The sequence below is a fragment of the Nycticebus coucang genome, chromosome 18, assembly GCF_027406575.1.
Source record: "Nycticebus coucang isolate mNycCou1 chromosome 18, mNycCou1.pri, whole genome shotgun sequence".
In the NCBI taxonomy this organism is placed as follows: Eukaryota; Metazoa; Chordata; class Mammalia; order Primates; family Lorisidae; genus Nycticebus; species Nycticebus coucang.
In genome coordinates, this window is record NC_069797.1 from 79,976,352 (window position 1) to 79,999,149 (window position 22,798).

The window sequence follows — 22,798 nt, forward strand, 5'->3', positions numbered from 1 at the left end:
CACTCTACCAAGGGCCATAAAGTGAGACTCTGTCTCTACAAAAAAAAAAAAAACACGAGAGTCCCATATGATCCAGCAGTTCCGCTTTGCAGTTCACACTAGAAATGAAAGCAGGGTCTTGCAGAACCATCGTGCACCCATGGTTAAAGCAGCATTGTTCACAAGAGCCAAGAGGTAGAAGTAACACACGTGTCCGCTGGGTGACTGAAGAAACAAACATAGTGCACACCTAGTGGGAGGGGTTGTTTTTTTGTTTAATAGAATTTCACTTGGTCACCCTCGGTAGAGTGCTCTGACATCACAGCTCACAGCAACCTCAGACTCTTGGCTTAAGCAATTCTCTTGTCTCAGCCTCCCAAGTAGCTGGGACAACAGGTGCCTGCCACAACACCTAGCTATTTTTAGAGACAGGGTCTTGCTCTTGCTTAGGCTGGTCTCAAATTCCTAAGCTCAGGCAATCCACCCACCTCGACCCCCCAGCGTGCCAGGATTACAGGTGTGAGCCATCACGCCCGGCCCAGTGGAATATTATTCAGCCTTACAAAGAAAGGAAATCCTGACACATGCTGATGAGTACCACAGGGGCTGATCCTAAGGCCAGCGTCACACAGGAGGGATGCTGCTCAAGTTCCCTCACGTGAGGTCGCAGAGCAGGTGGATTCCTGGAAGTATGGTAAAAGATATTTCCCTGAAATCACAGCTCATGTTGCTGTGCAGTATGATGTATGTTCTGTGACAGACTAATGGAACAGCCTCTTCTCCCCACAGTGCTGCCAACTCCTGCCCATCCAGCCCCCGGGGAGCAGGGTCTTCAGGGTACAAAGTGGGCCGAGTGATGCCATCTGACCTCAATTTAATGGCCGAAAACTCGCAGCCAGAACATGAAAAGGAAACTTCCGGAGGAGACAGCCCAAAGGTAAATGTCCTATGATCTTTAAGCCTTCACATGGCCACACCATCTTCATCATGTCCAGCCGTAGCCTCTCCAGTACTTGTGGAGAATTGCAAGTTGTCGTGGCAAGTGCAGTGCAGCCTGGTCCTGGTGTGGCTCTTTGTGCTCTCAGTGTCAGGGTTGTGCTTGCGGCAGGCTGAGTGCTGAGCGAGGAGCTGACAGCAGAAGACAGAGAAGGCCATGGTCCTCCGGAGCTCATGTGCACTTGTCTTCCAGGAAACCGTAGACAGGTCAGCATGCCTGTCTGAGCTGCGGGCTGTGCAGACACACACGGGCCTTTGGGAGGTGCCTCCATCCCGTGTGCACTGCAGGTGTTGAGGGTTGGTTGCATTGTGGCCCTGTGTGTGTTATCCTTTGACCTGGTCATTTCCCTTTATGGCTTGGTTAGAGCGAAGTGGGTAAGAGTTCACATAAAATAGAAGACCAAAACAGCCTGAATGCCTGCAGGGAACAGTGACTCAGATGTGGGGGACCAGGCACAGTGTTCACTGACGGGACACACTGCTGCAGCCCAGCAGTGTGCAAGAGATGCCCTGCAGCCCTGGCCAGAAGGAGACGCAGAAGAGGTGTGCTCTGATTCCATTTTACCAGGTTTGAAATCAGGCAACTCTAGACTGTGTTGTTTCAGGGTGCAGTTCGTGTGGTCAGACTGAATAAATCACAAAGTTGTGATTGCTATAAAAAGTCAGGGGTAGGGACAGCCTCTCTGAGAGGGAGAGACTGCAAGCTGAGAGCCAGATCACAGGCTATGTTTATAAAGTCAGGCACAGGCGGCTCGGCACCTGTAGCTCAGTGAGTAAGGCTCTGGCCACATACACCAAAGCTGGTGGGCATGTTCAAACAATGACAACTGCAACCAAAAAATAGTGGGGTATTATGCAACCAAAAAATAGCCGGGTGTTATGGCGGGTGCCTGTAATCCCAGCTACTTGGGAGGCTGAGGCAAGAGAATCGCTTAAACCCAAGAGTTTGAGGTTGCTGTGAGCTGTGATGCTACAGTACTCTACCCAGGGTGGCATAATGAGACTGTATAAAAAAGAGTCAGGGACAGGGACAGCCTTTCTGAGAGGCAGAGGTCTCAGGCTGAGAGCCGGGTCATAGGCCATGTTCTGCCTCTAGGCTCAGCATGCTGATCTTCTCTTTATAAAAGTTCGTTCAGCCAACATCATTGTATTTTTAACTTCTGTTGTGTTACATATTTTTCTTTTAAAAAAGTTCTTATATACATGCAGAAAGTAGATAGGAAATACCCCTACAGCACACACAGTGAGGAAGCCCTTGTTAGCTGTTTGTAAGGAGGGATGAAACCAGGTGTGGTTGTGGCATCTGTAGTCCCAGCTATGAGGATCCCTCAAGCCCAGGAGTTCAAGGCTACAATTAGGTTTGATGGCACACTACTGCACTCTAGCCTGGGTGAGACCCTGTCCCTTAAAAAAAAAGTGGTGTGGGGGTGGGGCAGGTATCTTCTGGGTGCTGGATTATAGGTGATAGAATTTCTCTGTTTAAAGAATAGATTATAGGTGATAGAATTTCTCTGTTTAAAGAATAACAGCAAACACTTCCAGCTTTCCACTGAGCTCAGCTCTGCCCTGCAAGCCTGGATGCAGCCAGCATCTGTCAGCCTGCCTGTTCTTTTACTTTTCTTGGGTTGTATTTTGGTTCTTGGGTGGGGGGGGGGGGGTGTGTGTGTGTGTTTTTTTGTTTTTCTTTTGTTGTTGTTTTTTTGTTTGTTGTTTGTTTTGAGACAGGGTCTTGCTCTGTTGCCCAAGCTGGAGTTTGGTGGTGTCATCATAGCTTACTGCAGGCTCCAATTCCTGGCCTTAAGTGATCCTCCTGAGTAGCTGGGATTACAAGTGCCACTGCACCCAGCTGTTTTTCTTTTCTTTATTATTTTGTAGAGACAAGGTCTTATTATGTTGCTCAGGCTAGTCTTTTTTTTTTTTTTTTTTTTTTTTGAGAGAGAGTGTCTCACTTTATCGCCCTGGGTAGAGTGCTATGGGATCATAACTCACAGCAACCTCCAATTTCTGGGCTTAAGCGATTCTTTTGCCTCAGCCTCCTGAGTAGCTTGGACTACAGGCACCCACCAGATGCCCGGTTATTTTTTTGTTGTAGTTTGGCCAAGGCGGGATTTGAACCCGCCACCCTCGGTATATGGGGCCAGTGCCCTACTCACTGAGCCCCAGGCACCACCCCAGGCTAGTCTTAAACTCCTGGCTTCAAGTGATGCCCCCATACCAGCCTCGAAAAGTGCTGGGGTTACAGGCATGAGCCATCACCATTGTACCTGGCCTTTTATGTCTATAATTGTTAATTTAAAAAATTCATATAGTATCATTTTGAATATATTGTTTTATAAATTACTCTTTGCATTCAACATTTGCTATTCATCCATGTTCACGCAGTTATTTCTCAGAGGTTCACGAGCAGAGGCAGCACTTCCTGCCCCGTGGACTGGTTTTACTGATGTGTGTGGGTTTTAAGCTATTGCGGGGGCTTGAACCACCCATAGCCTTGAACAAGCCAGGGCCAGGACTGTCACCGCCCTGAGAGGTGCAGCACCCTGCACAGGAGGGCAGTGTCTGCCCAGGCGCCACAGCCACATCGTGGCCCTGCCTCAGGCGGGTCCAGCCTTACTCAACCTTATGCTGTGTGTTGTCGCCACGTGAGGGCTTCTTGGTTGGCAGGGTTGGGCACTCTGTGGCTTTGGGCTAAGGCCTAACCCTGGTCCCCAGCAGCTCCGCAGTGTCTGCCCTCGCCCTTCTTCCCAGATGCCATGCTGGGTTCTGGGTCACTGTGTGTTGCTCTGGACTCCACTGAGACCTAGCGCCTTTTCTTGTTTTTTTCTTACTTTTTTTTTTTTTTGCAGTTTTTGGCCAGGGCTGGGTTTGAACCCGCCACCTCCAGCATATAGTGTAGTGCCCTACTCCTTTGAGCCACAGGTGCCACCCTACTTTTTCATTTTTGACATTTGGATTTTTCTCTTTGTGTGTTTTTTTAGTGTTCTTTATTTTATTAGTCTATACTTGATTTGTTGCCTTCAGATTTTCAAATTATATTACTTTTGTAGCAAGAAAAGTGAAGTATCAGGAGCTCTTAAAAATACCCTAGAATCCTTAATTTTAGTAAATTTAGAAAAAATTATTTTAATACTCTGATTTTCTTTTTTTAATACAGGATGACTCAAAGCCACCTTATTCCTATGCACAGTTAATAGTGCAAGCAATTACGATGGCTCCTGATAAACAACTTACCCTAAATGGAATTTACACACACATCACAAAAAATTACCCCTACTACAGGACTGCAGACAAGGGCTGGCAGGTAAATCTCTTTCATTTTGTTATTGAATGTTTCTGTTACATGTGAGAGAGTCTGAGTGATGCAGAGGAGAGTTCAGTGCTGCTTTATTTAAGTCAGGCCCAGGTTAAGAAGGCAGGATGAGGAAGAAGCGTCAGAGGCCTGATGTGGTCACACTCTGTCTAACCTTTGCATAGAGAAAAGGAAGAATGGTTCTGGAAGAAGATTGACACTTATTTTTTCATGTTCCATATGTTCGTGGAAATTCACATCCACGTGGGGTTTGTAAAGCATGGATTTTTTATATTTGTCTTGGACCAACTCAGTTCATTTCACAAACCTAAAACTCAGGAGCACTCAGACACCTTGCCTATTCTCTGCTTCGCATTCTTCATCCTCCTCCTCTACTCCGGCTGGTGTACAGAAACTTTGAAGTTGTACAGAGACAATTTTCAAACTGTGTTTTACCAAGGAACACTTCTTTCAAAAGACATCTTCTCTACTTGGCCAGTATGTAAAACAGCTGGTTGTTGTGTGGTCTGGGCTGTCCCAGGGTATGCTCTGGGGCCAGTGTAAAATATTCACTCTTGTTGATCACCTTGTACGCTGATAATTTTTTAATTTGTTGTGTAGTTATTTTTTGTTTCTGCCTACCTGCATTGTGTTTGGCCGTTCACTGGGTATGCAGGAGAAGCTCAGTAATTGATAGAATTTGGTGTAATTTGAAATATAGAATATTAAAAATGTAAACAAAAGAAGCCAACACAGTGGCTCATGCTTGTAATCCTAGCACTCTGAGAGGTAAGGTGGGTGGATTGCTTGAGCTCACGAGTTCAAGACCAACCTGAGCAAGAGCAAGACTCCGTCTCTACTAAAAATAGAAAATCTGAGGCAAGAGGATCACTTGAGCCCAAGTTTTCAAGGTTGCTCTGAGCTATGATGCCATGGCCCTCTACCCAGGGCAACAGTTCGACAAAAAATAGTCTCTCATACACACAAAAAAATACATTAGTTCTTTGAGGCACTGGTTTAATGGATAAATGATCCTTTAAAAAGCATATTTCTTGGACACACCAGCCTGGTGGTGTGGGCAGTGAGAAGGGTAATGTTGTCTGTTTACTGAGGGAAGACTCTTTTCCTAAAACTGCAGATGCACACACATGCTGTCATAAGAATAGTCTGCTAACCAGATCCTCTGTATTTCCTTTGTAAGGGGCCCAGGGTCTTTGGAAGATTCAAAGTAAGACCCAGCCTCCACTGTGGCCCCCAGACCCCACCTCGCCCCACTCCCTGTTCACAGCAAGGGCCACGGTGTAGCTGGCCATGTGAGGACCCTGGAATGGAGGGCGATCCACACCCAGCTGCACATCAGGGCCTCTCCACGTATTGTGTCATCAATTCTGGCTGCATTTACCATATTATAATATTTAAAAGAGAGGTGCTTAAAATATAAAATGGAAAAAATACAAAACTAGATAATAACTTTGTCTGTGTTCCAGTGACCACAGCTCTGTCACAGAGAGAAGCTCTGTGGAGTGCAGCCACGTATAGCGCTCTGGCAACTAGAAACTCCTTACCGGGGGCTTTGAAAAGTTTTTCTGAGACTCTGACCTGTCTCTCTCAGGTTGCACTCCTGTGTGCTTCCTGATGTGAATGTATTTGGATGCTGCTGGCAGCAGCTCAAGATTTTACTGTTGGAGAGAGTAGAAGGATGGAGGGTGGCCCTTGCTTGGTTTCCTGGGTCCTGAGTCTGGAAGTCAAGACAGATCTTTTGGGGAGTAGAGCTCTCTGGCCAGCCTTTCTCCTTGGACCATGGGCAGAAAGGCAAGGACATCAGCCCCAAGTCTGTGCCCTCCCATTCCTGCCGACTGCCAGAGCCCACTTAGGGGAGCGAATTACAATTATAGCTGTAAGTTAAGCACCTTCTCACTTGAACTATCACTGTACTTGTTTTCATTGAAACATTTTCTTTTCTGTCTACATGAAGGGTCCATAAGGATGACTCTGCATCTTTTGTCTGAGTGAGGCTGCATACCTCTGGGTGCCATCTGACTAGCAGGAAGGATGCCTGCTCCAGACCCACAGCCGGGGACATGTCCTCTTCTTATTGTCCCCAGTTGTGTTTGTCACTGTGGGACTGCTGACCATGGAGGGCTCTTTCTAGTCCAGGAGAGGCTCTGAGCAGCCTTTCCAGTGACAGTGCTTGAGGTCACTGTGTGTGTCAGACCTTACCCTGATTTCCTCCCTCCCTCCTAGCTTAAAACAAAAGGCCTTTCTATTTTATATCTTTTTTTTGTTTGTTTGTTTTTGAGATGGTCTTACTATGTTGCCCTCAAACTCTTGGGCTCAAGCAATCCTCTTATCTCAGCCTCCCAAGTAGCCAGGACAAGAAGTGACTACCACAATGCCTGGTTATTTTTAGAAGCAGAGTCTCACTCTTTCTCAGGCTGGTCTCAATTCCTGAGCTCAAGGGATCCTCCTGCCTCGGCTTACCAAAATGCCAAGAATTACAGGTGTGAACCATTAGCCTAGAACCTTGTTTCTTAAAAGTGCCACGTTCTTTTTCTTTTGAGAGACAAAGACTTTCAGCAGAACAGCCCATTTAAGAAATGTGAGTGTGCAGGGCGGCACCTATGGCTCAGTCAGTAAGGCGCTGGCCCCATATACCGAGGGTGGCGGGTTCAAACCCGGCCCCCGCCAAACTGCAACCAAAAAATAGCCGGGCGTTGTGGCGGGCGCCTGTAGTCCCAGCTACTCGGGAGGCTGAGGCAAGAGAATCGCTTAAGCCCAGGAGTTGGAGGTTGCTGTGAGCTGTGTGACGCCACGGCACTCTACCGAGGGCCATAAAGTGAGACTCTGTCTCTACAAAAAAAAAGAAAAAAAAAGAAATGTGAGTGTGCAGCTTGCACCTGCTCTTCCCAATGGGGTGTGGCAGGCGGCAGCACATGCCTCTCTGGGTGCTTGAGCCTGTGCCTGGGCATGGTTCAGGGGTGCCTGTTCAGGCTTCCTGGAGACCAGAGTCTACAGCTTAGTGTGGGTGGTTTTCATTGTTTGCCTACTGCACAGCTTTGTGGTTTGTCTACAGAGGACATTCTAGGGTAAAACTAGGTGGCACGAGTAACCCTGTTGAAAAGATGGCGTGTTTCTTTCCTTTTGTTGCATTTTTTGGCCAAAATAATTTTCTGTGATTTTATAGTTTTATCCAGCCCAGAATTATTATGACTATCAAAAGTTTGAAAAGACGGGGCTCTCAGCCTCCCAAGGGACCAGAACTAGTTTCTTTTCTTTTCTTTTCTTTTTTCCCTTGAGATAGTCTCATTCTGTCACACGGATTGAGTGCTGTGGCGCTATAGCTCGTAGCAACCTTAAACTCCCAAGCTCAAGAGATCCTCCTGCCTCAGCCTGGGACTACAGGTGCTCAACATAACACTCAGTTAATTTTTCTATTTTTAGTAGAGACAGGGTCTTGCTCTTGCTCAAGCTGGTCTGGAACTCCTGAGCTCAAGGAATCCACCCTCCTTGGCCTCCCAGAGTTCTGGGATTACAGGAGTGAGTCCCCGAGCCTGGCCTAGAGCTTGTTTCTTTTCATAGTCTGGGCATCCTTAGCCTCATCTTGGAGACATCCTTCACTCGCCATCTGTAAGCCATAGTGAGAGTGTGCATTGATTGGCACATTGCTGGGGTGTCCAAAAGCCTGAGATATCAAGGGTCTGGGTGGCAAGGCTGGATGCACTCAGGAGGTCAGCTGCACTGCCGAAGCAGGATGCTGTGCTCAGGAAGGAAGGGCTCAGGAGGATGAGGTTTCTCAGCATTGCAGACCCATTTCTTCATATTTAGCATCAAAGAATTAACAACTCGGGTGGCGCCTGTGGCTCAGTCAGTAAGGCGCCGGCCCCATATACCGAGGGTGGCGGGTTCAAACCCAGCCCCGACCAAAACTGCAACCAAAAAATAGCCGGGCGTTGTGGCAGGCGCCTGTAGTCCCAGCTACTCGGGAGGCTGAGGCAAGAGAATCGCTTGGGCCCAGGAGTTGGAGGTTGCTGTGAGCTGTGTGAGGCCACGGCACTCTACCAAGGGCCATAAAGTGAGACTCTGTCTCTACAAAAAAGAATTAACAACTCGCTCACTTTTTTGAATACTTCATACTTCAATCCTTGGAGTCCAGTCACTGTGGTTTAATATATGTAGTGGCATAGCAAAGGAGTGTCCATCCTGCTTTTGATCTGACTGCAAAGGCCTTAACTTACCTTAAAGATAGAGTGACTTGGCTCAGCGCCCATAGCTCAGTGAGTAAGGGCGCTGACCACATACACCAAGGGTAGTGGGTTCAAGCCTGGCCTGGGCTTGCTAAACAACAGTGACAACTGCAACCAAAAATAGCTGGGCGTTGTGGTGGGCGCCTGTAGTCCCAGCTACTTAGGAGCCTGAGGCAAGAGAATCGCTTACGCCCAAGAGTTTGAGGTTGCTATGAGCTGTGATGCCATGGCACTCTACCGAGGGCGACAAAGTAAGACTCTGTCTCAATTAAAAAAAAAAAAAAGATAGAATGACTTTATTCTTACTGGGTCGACATTAACTATCTCATAACTTTCATGTTTTTGGACAATGCAAAAAAATATCTCATTTCTTCCTCCTATTTTCTAGAGTCTTGTTGGCTGGAAAATCATAAATAACCTTTTATGAATTTTGTCTCACTGCCCAGGATTGTTAGAGTAGAGAGGAGAATGGATCCTGTCATGATGCAGGAGGGGTTCTATTACATTTCAGAACAGAAAATAGCAACTTCTCGATTCGTTAAATTCGTGTCTTATAAGTGATGTTGGTGGTAACGAACAACATTCCTGAGGTCTCATTCCTTCCCACGTGGGGGGATGGCCAGTTCCCTGAAGTAGCATTTTTTGCTCCAGATTCCCACTGTGCTCACTTTGCTCCTCTCTCTCCATGATGTGTGCGTGAAACCACTCCAGGCAGTGCAGCTACAGCCTTCCCCTGGGGGGCTAAGTGCTCTGTGGGTCCTGCCTGGTGGGAATTCTTCCTGGGTTCCTGTGGGGGGGACTGGGACTCTGACAGTACTTCAAGGGGAGCTGTTGGCCCTTGGAAGGCATCTGTGACAGTTGGCTTTTTCATGTGTTACCCTGTCTGGGTTTGCTTTTCTTAATCTACAGTCTTAGAATCTACCTTTTCCTCCAAACTTAAAAAAATTTTAGTGCCGGGCGGCGCCTGTGGCTCAGTCGGTAAGGCGCCGGCCCCATATACCGAGGGTGGCGGGTTCAAACCCGGCCCCGGCCAAACTGCAACCAAAAAATAGCTGGGCGTTGTGGCGGGCGCCTGTAGTCCCAGCTACTCGGGAGGCTGAGGCAAGAGAATCGCTTAAGCCTAGGAGCTGGAGGTTGCTGTGAGCTGTGTGACGCCACGGCACTCTACCGAGGGCCATAAAGTGAGACTCTGTCTCTACAAAAAAAAAAAAAAAATTTAGTGCCAAAGGTTTACCTTCTCTGTCTTTGATCTGGGGCCCAGGGGAGTACCAGTGGAGGAATTGATGGAAAGGTTGGTTATCAGGTAAACCCAATGATAAAAACATCGTAGCAATCACCTGTAGTTATTAAAATATTCTTTTTTTTTTTTTTTGTAGAGACAGAGTCTCATCCTATGGCCCTCGGTAGAGTGCCGTGGCCTCACAGCTCACAGCAACCTCCAACTCCTGGGGTTAGGCGATTCTCTTGCCTCAGCCTCCCGAGTAGCTGGGACTACAGGCGCCCGCCACAATGCCTGGCTATTTTTTGATTGCAATTTGGCCGGGGCTGGGTTTGAACCCGCCACCCTCGGTATATGGGGCCAGCGCCCTACCGACTGAGCCACAGGTGCCGCCCTTAAAATATTCTAAATCTCACCTAATACATTTATTTGTAAACAGTTGCATAAATCACAGACAGCCTCACCTGCCCCTCAGATCTGTGAAGTGCTGGTGCTCACAGCAGAGGCACTGCATGGTGGCCTGTGACTAGAGTGGTCCATGAACAGCCCCCGAGTGGGTTGTGAAGTGTCATGTATATGTTTGGTTTCTCCGCTGCCTTTGACAATTTGGGATTTCAGGCTGTGGCTTGCAATTCTGAGAGGGTTACTTGGGGAATTTAGAAATGATTCTTGGATAGCCTCAAATTTTATTTTGAATTACTACTTTTTCAAACTTTAATCGTTTAACTTTCTACATTAATGTGAATGCATGAAGTATCAACGGGAGTCTGTGACTTTGCTCTGGCTGTGGTGCTTCACAGTAGAAAGAATGATGGGCGGAGAGCTAAGAGATGAGTTTTCTCTATGTACCTTACAAAATTATTGGGAGGATCAAATAGAAAAAAACTGTGTATGAAGGTACTTAGCAAGGTACTCTACTACCGAAGATGGTGTCAATAATAATTCTCAACCTTTTGCTCCTTTTTCTCCTTTGCTGATTTGCCATATACTTTACACTGGATTAATTTACTTTAAATGGCACGACAGATTCTCTAAACTAATTCTGTGCAAAAGTAGGTCAGCCTTGTCTGTCCACCTGGAGGGAGGAGTCCAGGTGATAGCACTGGGGCTTCTTGGTCTCCTGCCTCAAGTTGGAAATAGTACAGGCTCCTCACCCGCTCCCCTTCGGCCCCCCCACTTCCTCTGTGCTGTGTCCTTTCCTCTCTAGAAGCCTCCAGCCCCCTCTGACCAAAGGGCTCCAACTTCAGCTGCTTCTCCCTCTGAGTTGCTTGAGAGGGGAAGAGGGCTGCTCCTTCCCACCAATGTTACTCTTACACTTCACTCCCCTGCTCTGCAGGAGCTGAACTTCTAGGTTCCTGCTTTGCAGGGCACTAAAACTAGGGCACGTTTTATTTCTCAGCAAAGAAATATATGAATTCTACGTATTTTTTTATGTTTCATAGAATTCAATTCGCCACAATCTCTCTCTGAATCGTTATTTCATCAAAGTACCGCGTTCCCAGGAAGAACCAGGCAAAGGCTCATTCTGGAGGATAGATCCTGCCTCTGAAAGCAAATTAATAGAGCAGGCTTTTAGGAAAAGACGGCCTAGGGGCGTGCCTTGCTTTAGAACCCCTCTGGGACCGCTCTCTTCTAGGTAAGGAAAAAAGAGGAACAAAAGGCCTCACTTAATGGTCAGTAAATTTACCTTCAATGTATTGGTAAATTTTCCTTTTGACAATGAGGAACTACCAAATGCATTATGACTGAATGTTGGGATGGGGATCCGGGTGCCCCCATGTGCTCTTGTTTCTGGTGTTGGGAACACACAGACTGCTGTTCCGGTGAGGTGGCTTTCGCTTCTGAGTTCACGGCATGTTGTTAACATGACTAGACGCCTCTCACCTGAGTCGGCAGCCTCACAGCGCCGCATTTGTTTCTCCTTCCCTTGGCATGCACAGAGTTCTTTAGCCCTAAACTCAAGATTGACTTATTCAGTGTTAATTTGCCTGATTTAAAAATTATACATTTCTAGCTTAATTAATACTCTGTTTTAAACCAAAGAAAGAAATGAGCATGATGTAAGTCTAATCAGCTCTCCCACTGCTGCGGCCTGTAGGCTCTGCCAGGCAAAGGGTGCCCATGGCTCTGCTGCAGGCCGTGGCAGTCCCAGGAGCGCCCCGAGCGACTGCAGTTCGTGGCAGGTCCCAGCGACACCCCCTTTGCAAAGTACACTTAGTAGAACGAGAAGCACTTTGTGGGAGGGGGTTGCCCGCAAAACTACATGTCGTCTTTCTGGTGCCACAGGAGCGCCCCAGCCTCTCCCAATCACGCTGGGGTACTGTCTGCTCACTCCAGCGGCGCCCAGACCCCCGAGAGCCTGTCCAGGGAAGGTTCGCCGGCACCCCTGGAGCCTGAGCCTGGCGCCTCACAGCCCAAACTCGCTGTCATCCAGGAAGCTCGGTTTGCCCAGAGTGCACCAGGTGAGATGCGGTGAGAGTGCAGATGCTGGGGCTCAGCACAGAGGTAGCTGGGCTTCCAGGAAGGCCTCTGTGTCTTTGTGCCTCATTCCTGCTGCTCTCTGTATAGTGCCTGACGGTCATTTTACAAGTCTGAGAAAAATAATTCAGCACTGTGGGTGTTTAGAAAGAGGTCAGTTAGTATTCTTTAAATGACGCTGTTTGGTAGATGCCTGAAATAATTTAGATTAACCTGTTCCTAAGTTGCTTTGTTATTTAAAAATCTGTGAAAAAGCCCCTCCCCCCCAAAAAAAGCTCCATAAATTAGACAAGCTAGACACTGATTGGAAGCAGAAACATGTCCATTTAATGAAGAGGTGAATACTTGATAGTTCATTTACAAAGTCACAATATAGAGTAAAAATGTGTGTCCTGAGGATTTTTTTTAAAAAATGGACAGTGTGGAAATGTATCCAAACTAATTCTGTTATGGTTAAGAAAAATGTACATTATAGAGGCCGAGGGGAGTGGATTTCCCTGAGCTCACAGGTCTGAGACCAGCCCCTGAGCAAGAGCAAGACCCCCATCTCTAAAAATAGCTGGGTATTGTGGCAGCGCCTATAATCCCAGCTACTTAGGAGGCTAAGGCAAGAGAATTGCTTGAACCCAAGAGTCTGATAATTGCTGTGAGCTAGGGCACCACAGCACTCTACTAAGGGTGACCAAGTAAGACTGCCTCAAAAAAAAAAAAAAAAAGAGCCAGGCTCAGTGGTTCACACCTATAATCCTAACACTCTGGGAGGCCAAGGCGGGTGCCTGAGTTCACAGGTTTGAGACCAGCCTAAGCAAGATCAAGACCCTGTCTCAAAAATAGCAGGTTGTTGTGGTGGGCGCCTGTAGTCCCAGCTACTTAGGAGGCTGAGGTGAGCAAATCAGTTAAGGCCAAAGAGTTTGAGCCTGCTGTGAGCTGTGACATCATAGCTCTCTACCGAGGGCAACGTAGTAAGACGGTCCAAAAAAAGAAAAAGAAAAAAAAATCAAAGGGAAGAAAAGAAAAATGTACATTTTGATCACTTGGGGTCTTCTGGCCCGGAGCACACCTCACACCCTGCTCCATCAGCAGCACCGGCATCCTTGCACCATTCTCTGCAACCAAAGCCCCCAGGCCAGAGGTCAGGGCACAGGCCCCGCAACAGCCCTACCCTGAACCTTCTGCTTCCATCCACTCAGCAAGATGGAGGTGTTGGTCCCGGTGGGTGTGGCCCTGGTCTTCTGAGCCCACACGGGTGGTTTCTTTTATATGTGTATTGGCCTTTTTTTCTTTTTTTAAATTTTAACTCAAGGGGACCTTTGTTAAAGCAAAGAACTGAACATAATTTTAAAGGACTCCATCTCCATGACCTGTGCACTTTCTTACCCATGAAGAAAGAGCTGTGGGAAGAGGGGTGACCAGAAATCACACTAATAGCAATTAGATGTGGGATGGGAATTAAATCTGCCTTTTAAAACACTACAGTTCTCTCATCATTTGTAACTTTGCTCTTCTGTGGTGAAATGGGGCCACATCCTGTATTTTACGTTTAGGAGCATGTGTAGGGGACTTGCAGCAGTGAAGGCCCGGCGAGCCTCATCCCTGCATGTCTTGCTCTCCACAGGGTCACCTCTGCCCAGCCAGCCAGTCCTCATTGCTGTTCAGCGACAGCTGCCACAGGCGGTTAAGCCCGTCACTTACACGGTTGCAGCCCCAGTGACCACTCCAACCTCCCAGCCACCCGTTGTGCAGACAGTTCACGTCGTCCACCAGTTACCAGCGGTGTCGGTCACCAGTGTAGCTGGACTGGCCCCAGCAAACACTTACACTGTTGCAGGACAAGCTGTGGTCACTCAGGCGGCTGTGCTGGCCCCCACCAAGTCTGAGCCGCAGGAGAACGGCGATCACAGGGAAGTGAAAGGTGGGCCGCGGAAGAGGAAAGCCCCTCAGCTTCACACTCTGAGACCCCCACAGGGTTTGTCCATCTCAGCCCTTTTTCTCATTTACTGTTAGTTTTAAAGACATTTTGGCCATGTGTGGTGGCATGCGGTTGTAGTCCTGCGGGAGGCTGAGGTGGAAGGATGGCTAGAGCCTAGGAGTTTAAGGTCGTTGTGAGCTCCAGTGACACCCCTGTACCACTGTCTCAAGACACCTCATGTAAGGGAGGGGAGTGACAGGGAGAGGTGTAAAAAAAAAAAAGGAAACCTCACGTAAATTTATAGCAGGGCTGATAGCATCTAAGTGTCTCGTTTTAAAATGGTAAGATATTTATCAGCTTTTAAGTAATATTAATTGATGTTATTTCTTTTCTTTTCCTTTTCTTCTAATTTCAGTGAAAGTAGAACCTATTCCCGCCATTAGCCATCCCACATTAGGCGCTGCCAGCCGGATCATTCAGCCGTCACAGACCACCCCTGTCCAGACAGTCACCATAGTACAACAGGCGCCTCTAGGTCAACACCAGCTACCAATAAAAACTGTAACACAAAATGGTACTCATGTGGTACCAATCCCCAGCGCAGTCCATGGCCAGGTGAACAATGGTAAGAGACCCCCGCTGTGTCCTGCTGAGTGCAAGTGGCCTCACTGGAGGTGGAGGTTTACTCCCTGAGAGGGTGTTCATTGTTTTGGTTCTGATTGTTGGTTTTTGTTTTCTGAGGAAATACTTGTATTTCTGCTCTGTAGGAAATCTAATATTGCTAGTGTTATTAGGAGAGCTGGGAAGTGTTTATGGGAGTTAGCTGTCATGGATTCCCTGGGGAGGAGACTGCTGAAAAAAGATAGGAGTTCTGATACCTTGAGGGGTAAAAATACTCTGGGCTTCTGCAGATACTGGTGTGTCCTAGAAGCAACCAGGCATTTGGGTGGCAGAGTGCGACTGAGAATGTGCCCTTGTGCTAGACGTGACTTGTCCGTCCGTGGCATTGTTCCCCTAGGCGAGTGTTGTCTTTGCTCTAGAGAGTTTCTGAGGGTGGAGTAGAGAATTCTACTCTTCTGCCTTTTCGCTCTGCGAGCCCTTTGAATATCCACGTAGGTAAATGCTGTGAGTATTCTGACAGAGACAGGTGGAGAAGTCAGCTTGCCTCATCAGCACAGGTTATCTGCCCTCACCCTGCGTGCAGAGCTGCAGGAAACAGGAGTGTGGGGTCCCGCCTGTTATGCAGAGGGCCTGCCACCACCCCGCCACCCCCGTGCAGGTGTGGGCTGTCCTGCCAGCCACCCACCTGGCACTTGCCGGGCCTCAGGCAGTAAAATGTAAGGCTCCCACCCAGACTGACACTCTGTGCCCAAAGGTGCTTCCATTGAAAGAGGGTAGCAGTTACCCGTTTAAAATGCCTTCCTCCTCAGCCTTGTGTCCTCCATAATTAAGGGCTCTTGAGGCCTTGTTTTGGTTTTCTCTGAATAACTCTAGTTCTGGATTGTCTAATGTTACGATCCTAGTAGCCCTGTGGGCATCTGGAAGTAAGTTGAAGGGAGAGGTGGGTGGTCAGTTTTCTGGTCTTGGTTGTTCTTCCCAGTCTTGAGACCTGGTACAGGAGTCCAGTGGCTCCCAGGCTTCCTGAGTCCGCGTCACCAGGGAGCCAGCAGTCCCAGAGTGCTGCTTCCCCAGGTCCCCACCCAGACAGGACTGCTTGTTCCAGGTATGCCAAGAATCATGGTGCAGGTCAGAGGTTTCTCTCTCAGAAGGAGTTTGAAAAACTATTTCTTTCACATACAGAGGGTGCCAAAAAAAATTTCTACATTTTGAGAAAGGAAAAACCTGTATTTGTAATACTCAAGTCACCTTTGACTTCTGCAATTACAAGAGGTGCTCAACCTGACTTGTATTCATCTTTTGTTACCAGTAGATACCAAATATTATAATTTTAATACAGTTGTTTCCTTTCTTAAAAATGTGTATTTTGGGGGGGGGCACCTTCTGCATTTAAGTTGGTAACTAAAATTTTTCATAATTTAAGGAAAGATTTTAGTTTTCCACTATTGATATTATTGGTGTTTTAAAACAAAACCTTTACCTCATAATTTCAAATGTACTACTGGACTCTAAATGCCCATGTTTAGAAGCCCAGCCTGCCCATGTGTCAACGCACAGAAGCCAGGCAGCACCTCTCACTGTCCTTGGACTTGTCCTCCCTTCCACACCCCACTGACTCCATGCAAGTTACATGTGTACGTTACGCTCAAAGGTTACTCAGTCTATCTTTTTTGCTGCTGCAGCAAAACAGAGACATAAATGCTGGGCGGCACCTGTGGCTCAAGGAGTAGGGCGCTGGTCCCATATGCCGGAGGTGGCAGGTTCAAACCCAGCCCCGGCCAAAAAAATCACAAAAAAAAAAGAGAGAGACGTAAATGCTGCACAGTTTAGAGCTAGAAAGAAAAAAATATAAATATTAAGACTTGTGAATAAAAAGATTAGCTTATCTAATTGTTGCTACTATAGAACTGATAAACACCAAAAATATAATAAATTCATACAAAACCAGAAATTAAATTTTTTTCTCAAGATGCATTTCTTAATGTATCAAGACCTTAAAGAAGGTTCAGCACCCGTAGCTCAGTGGTTAGGGCACCAGCCACATACACCAGGCTGGCGGGTTCGAACCTGGCCCAGGCCAGCTAAACAACAATGGCAACTACAACAAAAAAATAGCCGGGCGTTGTGGCTGGCACCTCCCAGCTACTTAGGAGGCTGAAGCAAGAGAATCACTTAAGCCCAAGAGTTTGAGGTTGCTGTGAGCTGTGATGCCATGACACTCTACCAAGGTGACATAGTTTTGTTTTTTTTTTTCTCAAAAAAAAAAAAACTTTAAGGAAAATGTTTGTAATCCCAGTATGTTCGGAGGCTGAGTGAAGAGGATCACTTGAGCTCAGGAGTTGAAGGCTGCAGTGAGCTAAGATGATGCCACTGCACTCCAGCCCGGCTGACAGAGACCAAACCTGTACCTTTAAAAAGAAAACAGAGGAAGGCTAGAAGAGATTTTGAAACTCCTTGAGGTTACATGTTAACATCAGTCAGTGATCTTTTAACAAATTACTGTAGTAATTCTTTCAGAGGGAAATCCTCTGTTGGATTTTTATTGTTTGTTTTTTAAATAGTTTGTCTCTGTCACTCCAGGAAAAGTGCATTGTTGCCATTATAGCTCATAACACCCTCCAACTTCTGGGCTCAAGGAGATTCTCCAGCCTTAGTCTCCTGAAACCTGAGACTACAGGTGCCTACCACACCCAGCTAATTTTTTTAAGTTTTTTTTGGTTGTTGTTGAGATGGGGGTCTCACTATGTTGCTCAGACTGGTCTTGAATTCATTTCTGGCCTCAGGCAATCTTCCCACCTCAGCCTCTCCCTGCTGTGATTATAGGCAGGAGTGTGGCTCCCAGCTAGGATTCTCTTTTAATAGATAAGCACAGTGCTATTATTATAGTAATAATAATTTCTTTATACTCAGTATATCATTAAGGTTCAAATTATCAATTCTTTTTTTTCTAATTGTGGTGAAATATACAAAGACATAAAATTTTAACTGTTTCAAAGTTATTCATTTGTACATTGACAATGTTGTGAAACCATCACCTCTGTTAAGTTCAAAAACATTTTCAGCCAGTGTAACCTGATTCTGTGTCCTCTCAATGAATCTCCAACAATAAAAAACAAACAAAAAAAACACATTTTCAGCATCCCAAAAGGAAACCTATCCTCATAAGCAGCCACTCCCCACTCCCCATCCTTTCCCCCAAGGTCTTTGGTAACTTCTAATTGGCCTTCTCACTCCCTGGATGGAGTCCTGTGATCTGTGACTGTTGGTGTCTGGCCTCTGTTACTCAGCACCATGTGTCTCAGGTTCATCCGTGTGGTGACTGCTGTCAGCACTTGATTCGTCTTTATGGGCAAATATTCCTTTAACGTGCTATTTATTCATAAGATGTGGACATCTAGTTTGTTTCTACAGTTGGGCTGTTGGGGGTAATGTTGCTGTCAATGCTCACAAGTATTTGTTTAGACTCCTGTTTCCATTTCTTCTGAGCCTAGGAGCGGAATTTCTGCATCACAGTAAATCTGTGTTGAGTTGAGTAACCAACAGACTGTTTTTCATGGCATGAGACTTTTCCACATTCCGACTAACAATGAGGTTCCTATTTTGTCGATTGTAGTATGCAAATAACACTTGTTAATTTCCTTTTTGTTTTTTGTTATGATCTTCATGTAGTAGCCTTGATTTGCATGTCCTAATGACTAATCACACTGAGCATTTTGCCTCTTGTTTGTGGGCTATTTCTATATCTCCTTTGAAGAAAATTATTGGAATCCTTTACCCTTTTTTTTTTTTTTTTTATTAAGTCATAGCTGTGTACATTAATGTGATCATGTGGCACCATACACTAGTTTCATAGACCGTTTGACACATTTCCATCACACTGGTTAACATAGCCTTCCTGGCATTTTCCTAGTTATTGTGCTAAGACATTTACATTCCACATTTACTAAGTTTCACATATACCCTAGTAAGATGCTCCTTTTTTTTTTTTTTGAGACAGAGTCTCACTTCATCGCCCTTGGTAGAGTGCCATGGCATCACAGCTCACAGCAACCCCCAACTCTTGGGCTTAAGTGATTGTCTTGCCTCAGCCTCCCAACTAACTGGGACTGTAGGCGCCTGCCACAACACCCAGCTGTTTTTCTGTTGCAGTTGTCATTCTTGCTTAGCTGGCCCGGGCTGGGTTCAAACCCACCAGCCTTGGTGTATGTGGCCGTCGCTGTAACCACTGTGCTGCAGGCACCAAGCCTGTTTGATAGCATTTTACCCAGAGTAAAATGTCACGTAAAATCGAAGTTAATCCTTTCAAACTCTGCTGCTGCTTTATCTACCAGGCTTATGTGATGTTGTAGTGTCTACAGTGTCCCCACATCTGCACCAGGAATAGTCTTTGTGCATCCATAAGAAACAGCTCCTCGCCTGTTCAAGTTTTATCCTGAGATTGCATCAGTTCAGTCACACATTCGGGCTCCACATCTAATTCTAGTTGTCCTGTCCTTTTCTACATCTGTGGTGACTTCCTCTGCGGTGAAGTCTTGAACCCTTCAAAGTCCTCAACTTCTTCCAAATTCTTTTTTTTTTTTTTGAGACAGAACCTCAAGCTGTCGCCCTGGGTAGAGTGCTGTGGCATCACAGCTCACAGTAACCTCCAACTCCTGGGCTCAAGCGATTCTCCTGCCTCTGACTCCCAAGTAGCTGGGACTACAGGCACTCGCCACAGTACCCGGCTATGTTTTTTTTTTTTTTTTTTGGTTGTAGCCGTCATTGTTTGGCGGGTCTGGGCTGGATTCGAACCCACCAGCTCAGGTGTATGTGGCTGGCGCCTTAGCCACTTGAGCCACAGGCACCGAGCCAATTCTTCCAAATTCTTTTCGAGACAAGGTCTGGAGTGCAGTGGTGTCATCAAAGCTCACAGCAGCCTCACATTCTTGAGCTCAAGGGACCCTCCTACCTCAGCCTCCTGAGTAGCTGGGACTACTGGTGCCTGCCACAACACTTGGCTAGTTTTTCTGTTTTTAGTAGAGACAGGGTCTTGCTGTTGCTCAGGCTGGTCTCAAACCCCTGAGCTCAAGCAGTTTACCCACTTCAGCCTCCCGGAGTACTGGGGTTACAGCCATGAGCCACTCTACTGAGCCCCAAACTCTTCTTAATGTTCATATTTTGACCTCCTCCCATGAATCACAAATGGTCTCAATGCATCACAAATGGTGACTCCTTTCCACAAGGTTTTCAGTTTACTTTGTTCAGCTTTATCATCAGTGACAGCTACAGCCTTACGAACTGTATTTCTTTTTGTTTGTTTGTTTTGAGACCGTCTCACTCTGTCACCCTGCATAGATTGCCATGGTGTTGTCACAGCTCATAGCAACCTCATTTCCTGGGCGCAAGATTGTCTTGCCTCAGCCTCCTGAGTAGCTGGAACTACAGGCGCCCACCACAACACGTGGCTATTTTAGTAGAAACACAGTGTTATTCTTGCTCAGGCTGGTCTCAAACTCCCGGTCTCAGGCAGTCTACCCACCTCAGCCTCCCAGAGTATTGGGAGTATAGGCATGAGCCACCGTGCCTGGCCTGAAATGTGTTTCTTAAATAATAAGAGTTGAGAGTAGAAATGACCCCTGATGACAGACTGCAGAGTGGATGCTGTGTGAGCCACATGAGGACAGCAGGAACCTCCTTTGGCGTCTCCATCAGAGTTCATGGGTGACCAGATAGATGCATTGTCAGTATTAATAGTTAATAGAATATTTTTTTCTGAGCAGTGGGTATTAACTATGGGCTGAAATTATTCAGTACACCCTGCTGTGAACACCTGCGCTACCTTCCAGGCTTTGTGGTTCCATTTCTGGAGCACAGGTAGAGAAAAGACAGCACAGTACCTCAGGGTTATCCACAATCCCTGGCTTGGGGTGGTAAATGAGCACTGGCTTCAGCTTGGTCTCCAGCTGTGTTAGACCTCAGAAGAGAGTTAGCCTACCCTTTGAAGCTTTTAGGCCGGGCACTGACTTCTCTGCAGCTGTGGAAGGCCCACATGGTGTCTTCCACTGGAGGCGGTTGTTTACCTTGACAACCTGTTGTTTACTGTGACCGGGTTCACTGAGTCTAGGGATCTCTCCTCTGGATAGATTGCTATGGCTTCTCCAGCAGCCCCTGGAGACCTTTATGTTACAGAGGTGAGTCTTCACTAAACCTCAGGAAGCGACCCCTGCAATGTCCTCCCCTCCCGCAGCCCTCACAGAACTGGAGCCGTGGCCTTGTTCTGCACGAGGCTGTGGCTGCAGGGAGTGTTGTGGCTGTTTTGGTTCCTTCATGCAGACTACTCAGATCTCTCCGTGTCAGCAATAAGGCTGCTTCACTTTCTTATCATCTGTAAGAAGATTCCATCTCAAGAATCTTGAGTAGCACTTTTAATTTCTTGTAAGAACTTTTTTTTTTTCATTTACAACTGAGCATTATGGCTCCAGAGGCCCATCTCTGAGCCTTCCTCACTCCATTTAATCATTTCTGTCTTTTGACTTAAAATGAGATAGATATGTGTGATTCTTTTCACTTAAACACTTCGGCCATCGTAAGGTCATTAATTGGCCTAATTTCTTTGAGTCTATCTATGTCGCCCTCAGTAGAATGATGTGCCGTCATAGCTCACAGCAACCTTCAACTCTTGGGCCCAAGTGATCCTCTCACCTCAGCCTCCCGAGTAGCTGGGACTACAGGCACCCACCACAACACCCGGCTATTTTTTTGTTGTTGTTGTGGTGGTGGTGGTTATTGTTTAGCAGGCCCAGGGTGGGTTCGAACCTGTCAGCCCTGGTGTATGTGGCCTGCGCCGTAGCCACTGAGCCACAGGCGCTGAGCTTATTTGGCCTAATTTCAACATTATTATGTCTCAGGGCACAGGGAGGCTCGAGTAGAGGAACACAGACAGGGTCAGCCAGGTGGTGGAGCGTCGGGACTCGCTATGTTGGCTTAGTTCACCATGTCATAGGGTGTGGTCCGTGCAGAGTTCACCAATCATAGAATAACAATGAAAAAGTTTTAAATATGGGGGAAAATTATCAAAATGTGACACAGATCTGAAGTGAGCACAAGGTGTTTGAAAAATGGTTCCAGTAGACTGGCTCCACGCAGGGCTGTCACAGACCTCAATTTGTAAAAACAAAGTCACTGTCTGCCGAATACAGTAAAACAAGGTGCCTCTATATCAACAGATTTCAAACATTTCAAATCATAGGCAATATAGTCTTTACCACAGTAAGATTCAGTTATAAAAATAAAAATATAATTTTAAAAATTCTCACAAGTTGGCTTGGCACCCATAGCACAGTGGTTATGGCACCAGCCCCATGCACCAAGGATGGTGGGTTCAAACCTGGCCCGGGCCAGCTAAACAACAATGACAACTACAACAAAAAAATAGCCAGGCATTGACTCAGCTCCCATAGCTCAGTGAGTAGGGCACCAGCCATATATACCTAAGCTGGCGGGTTCAAGCGTGGCCCAGGCCTGCCAAACAACGACAGCTGCAACCAAAAAATAGCCGGGCGTTAAGGTGGGCGCCTGCAGTCCCAGCTACTCGGAAGGCTGAGGCAAAAGAATTGCTTGAGCCCAAGAGTTTGAGATTTCTGTGAGCTGTGATGCCACGGCATTCTACCAAGGGCAACATAGTGAGACTCTGTCTCAAAAAAAAAACAAAAACCTGGGCAGTGCCTGTGGCTCAAAGGCGTAGGGCACTGGCCCCATATACTACAGGTGGCGGGTTCAAACCTGGCCCCTGGCCCTCCAAAAAAAACCAAAAAAACCTCACAAATTGGGTGGCACCTGTGTCTCAGTGAGTAGGGCGCCAGCCCCATATACCGAGGGTGGCGGGTTCAAACCCAGCCCCGGCTGAACTGCAACCAAAAAATAGCCAGGCGTTGTGGCGGGTGCCTGTAGTCCCAGCTGCTTGGGAGATTGAGGCAGGAGAATCGCTGAAGTCCAAGAGTTAGAGGTTGCTGTGAGTCCTGTGACATCATGGCACTCTACTGAAGGCGGTAAAGTGAGACTCTGTCTCTACAAAAAAAATAAATAAA

The 22,798-nt window shown here is 46.9% G+C and overlaps 1 protein-coding gene across 1 annotated transcript in view; it reads left to right on the forward strand.

The window, feature by feature from the left end:
* The window catches only part of FOXK2 (forkhead box K2), a 53,932-nt gene that overhangs the window by 25,134 nt on the left and 6,000 nt on the right, over window positions 1–22,798 (forward strand). Inside the window, exons 3-10 of the mRNA XM_053569261.1 lie at window positions 769–916; window positions 4,130–4,276; window positions 11,170–11,363; window positions 12,014–12,189; window positions 13,821–14,117; window positions 14,530–14,739; window positions 15,715–15,837; window positions 18,224–18,259. Coding sequence (XP_053425236.1) covers window positions 769–916; window positions 4,130–4,276; window positions 11,170–11,363; window positions 12,014–12,189; window positions 13,821–14,117; window positions 14,530–14,739; window positions 15,715–15,837; window positions 18,224–18,259 — 1,331 coding nt within the window. The remainder of the gene's footprint in view (window positions 1–768; window positions 917–4,129; window positions 4,277–11,169; window positions 11,364–12,013; window positions 12,190–13,820; window positions 14,118–14,529; window positions 14,740–15,714; window positions 15,838–18,223; window positions 18,260–22,798) is intronic.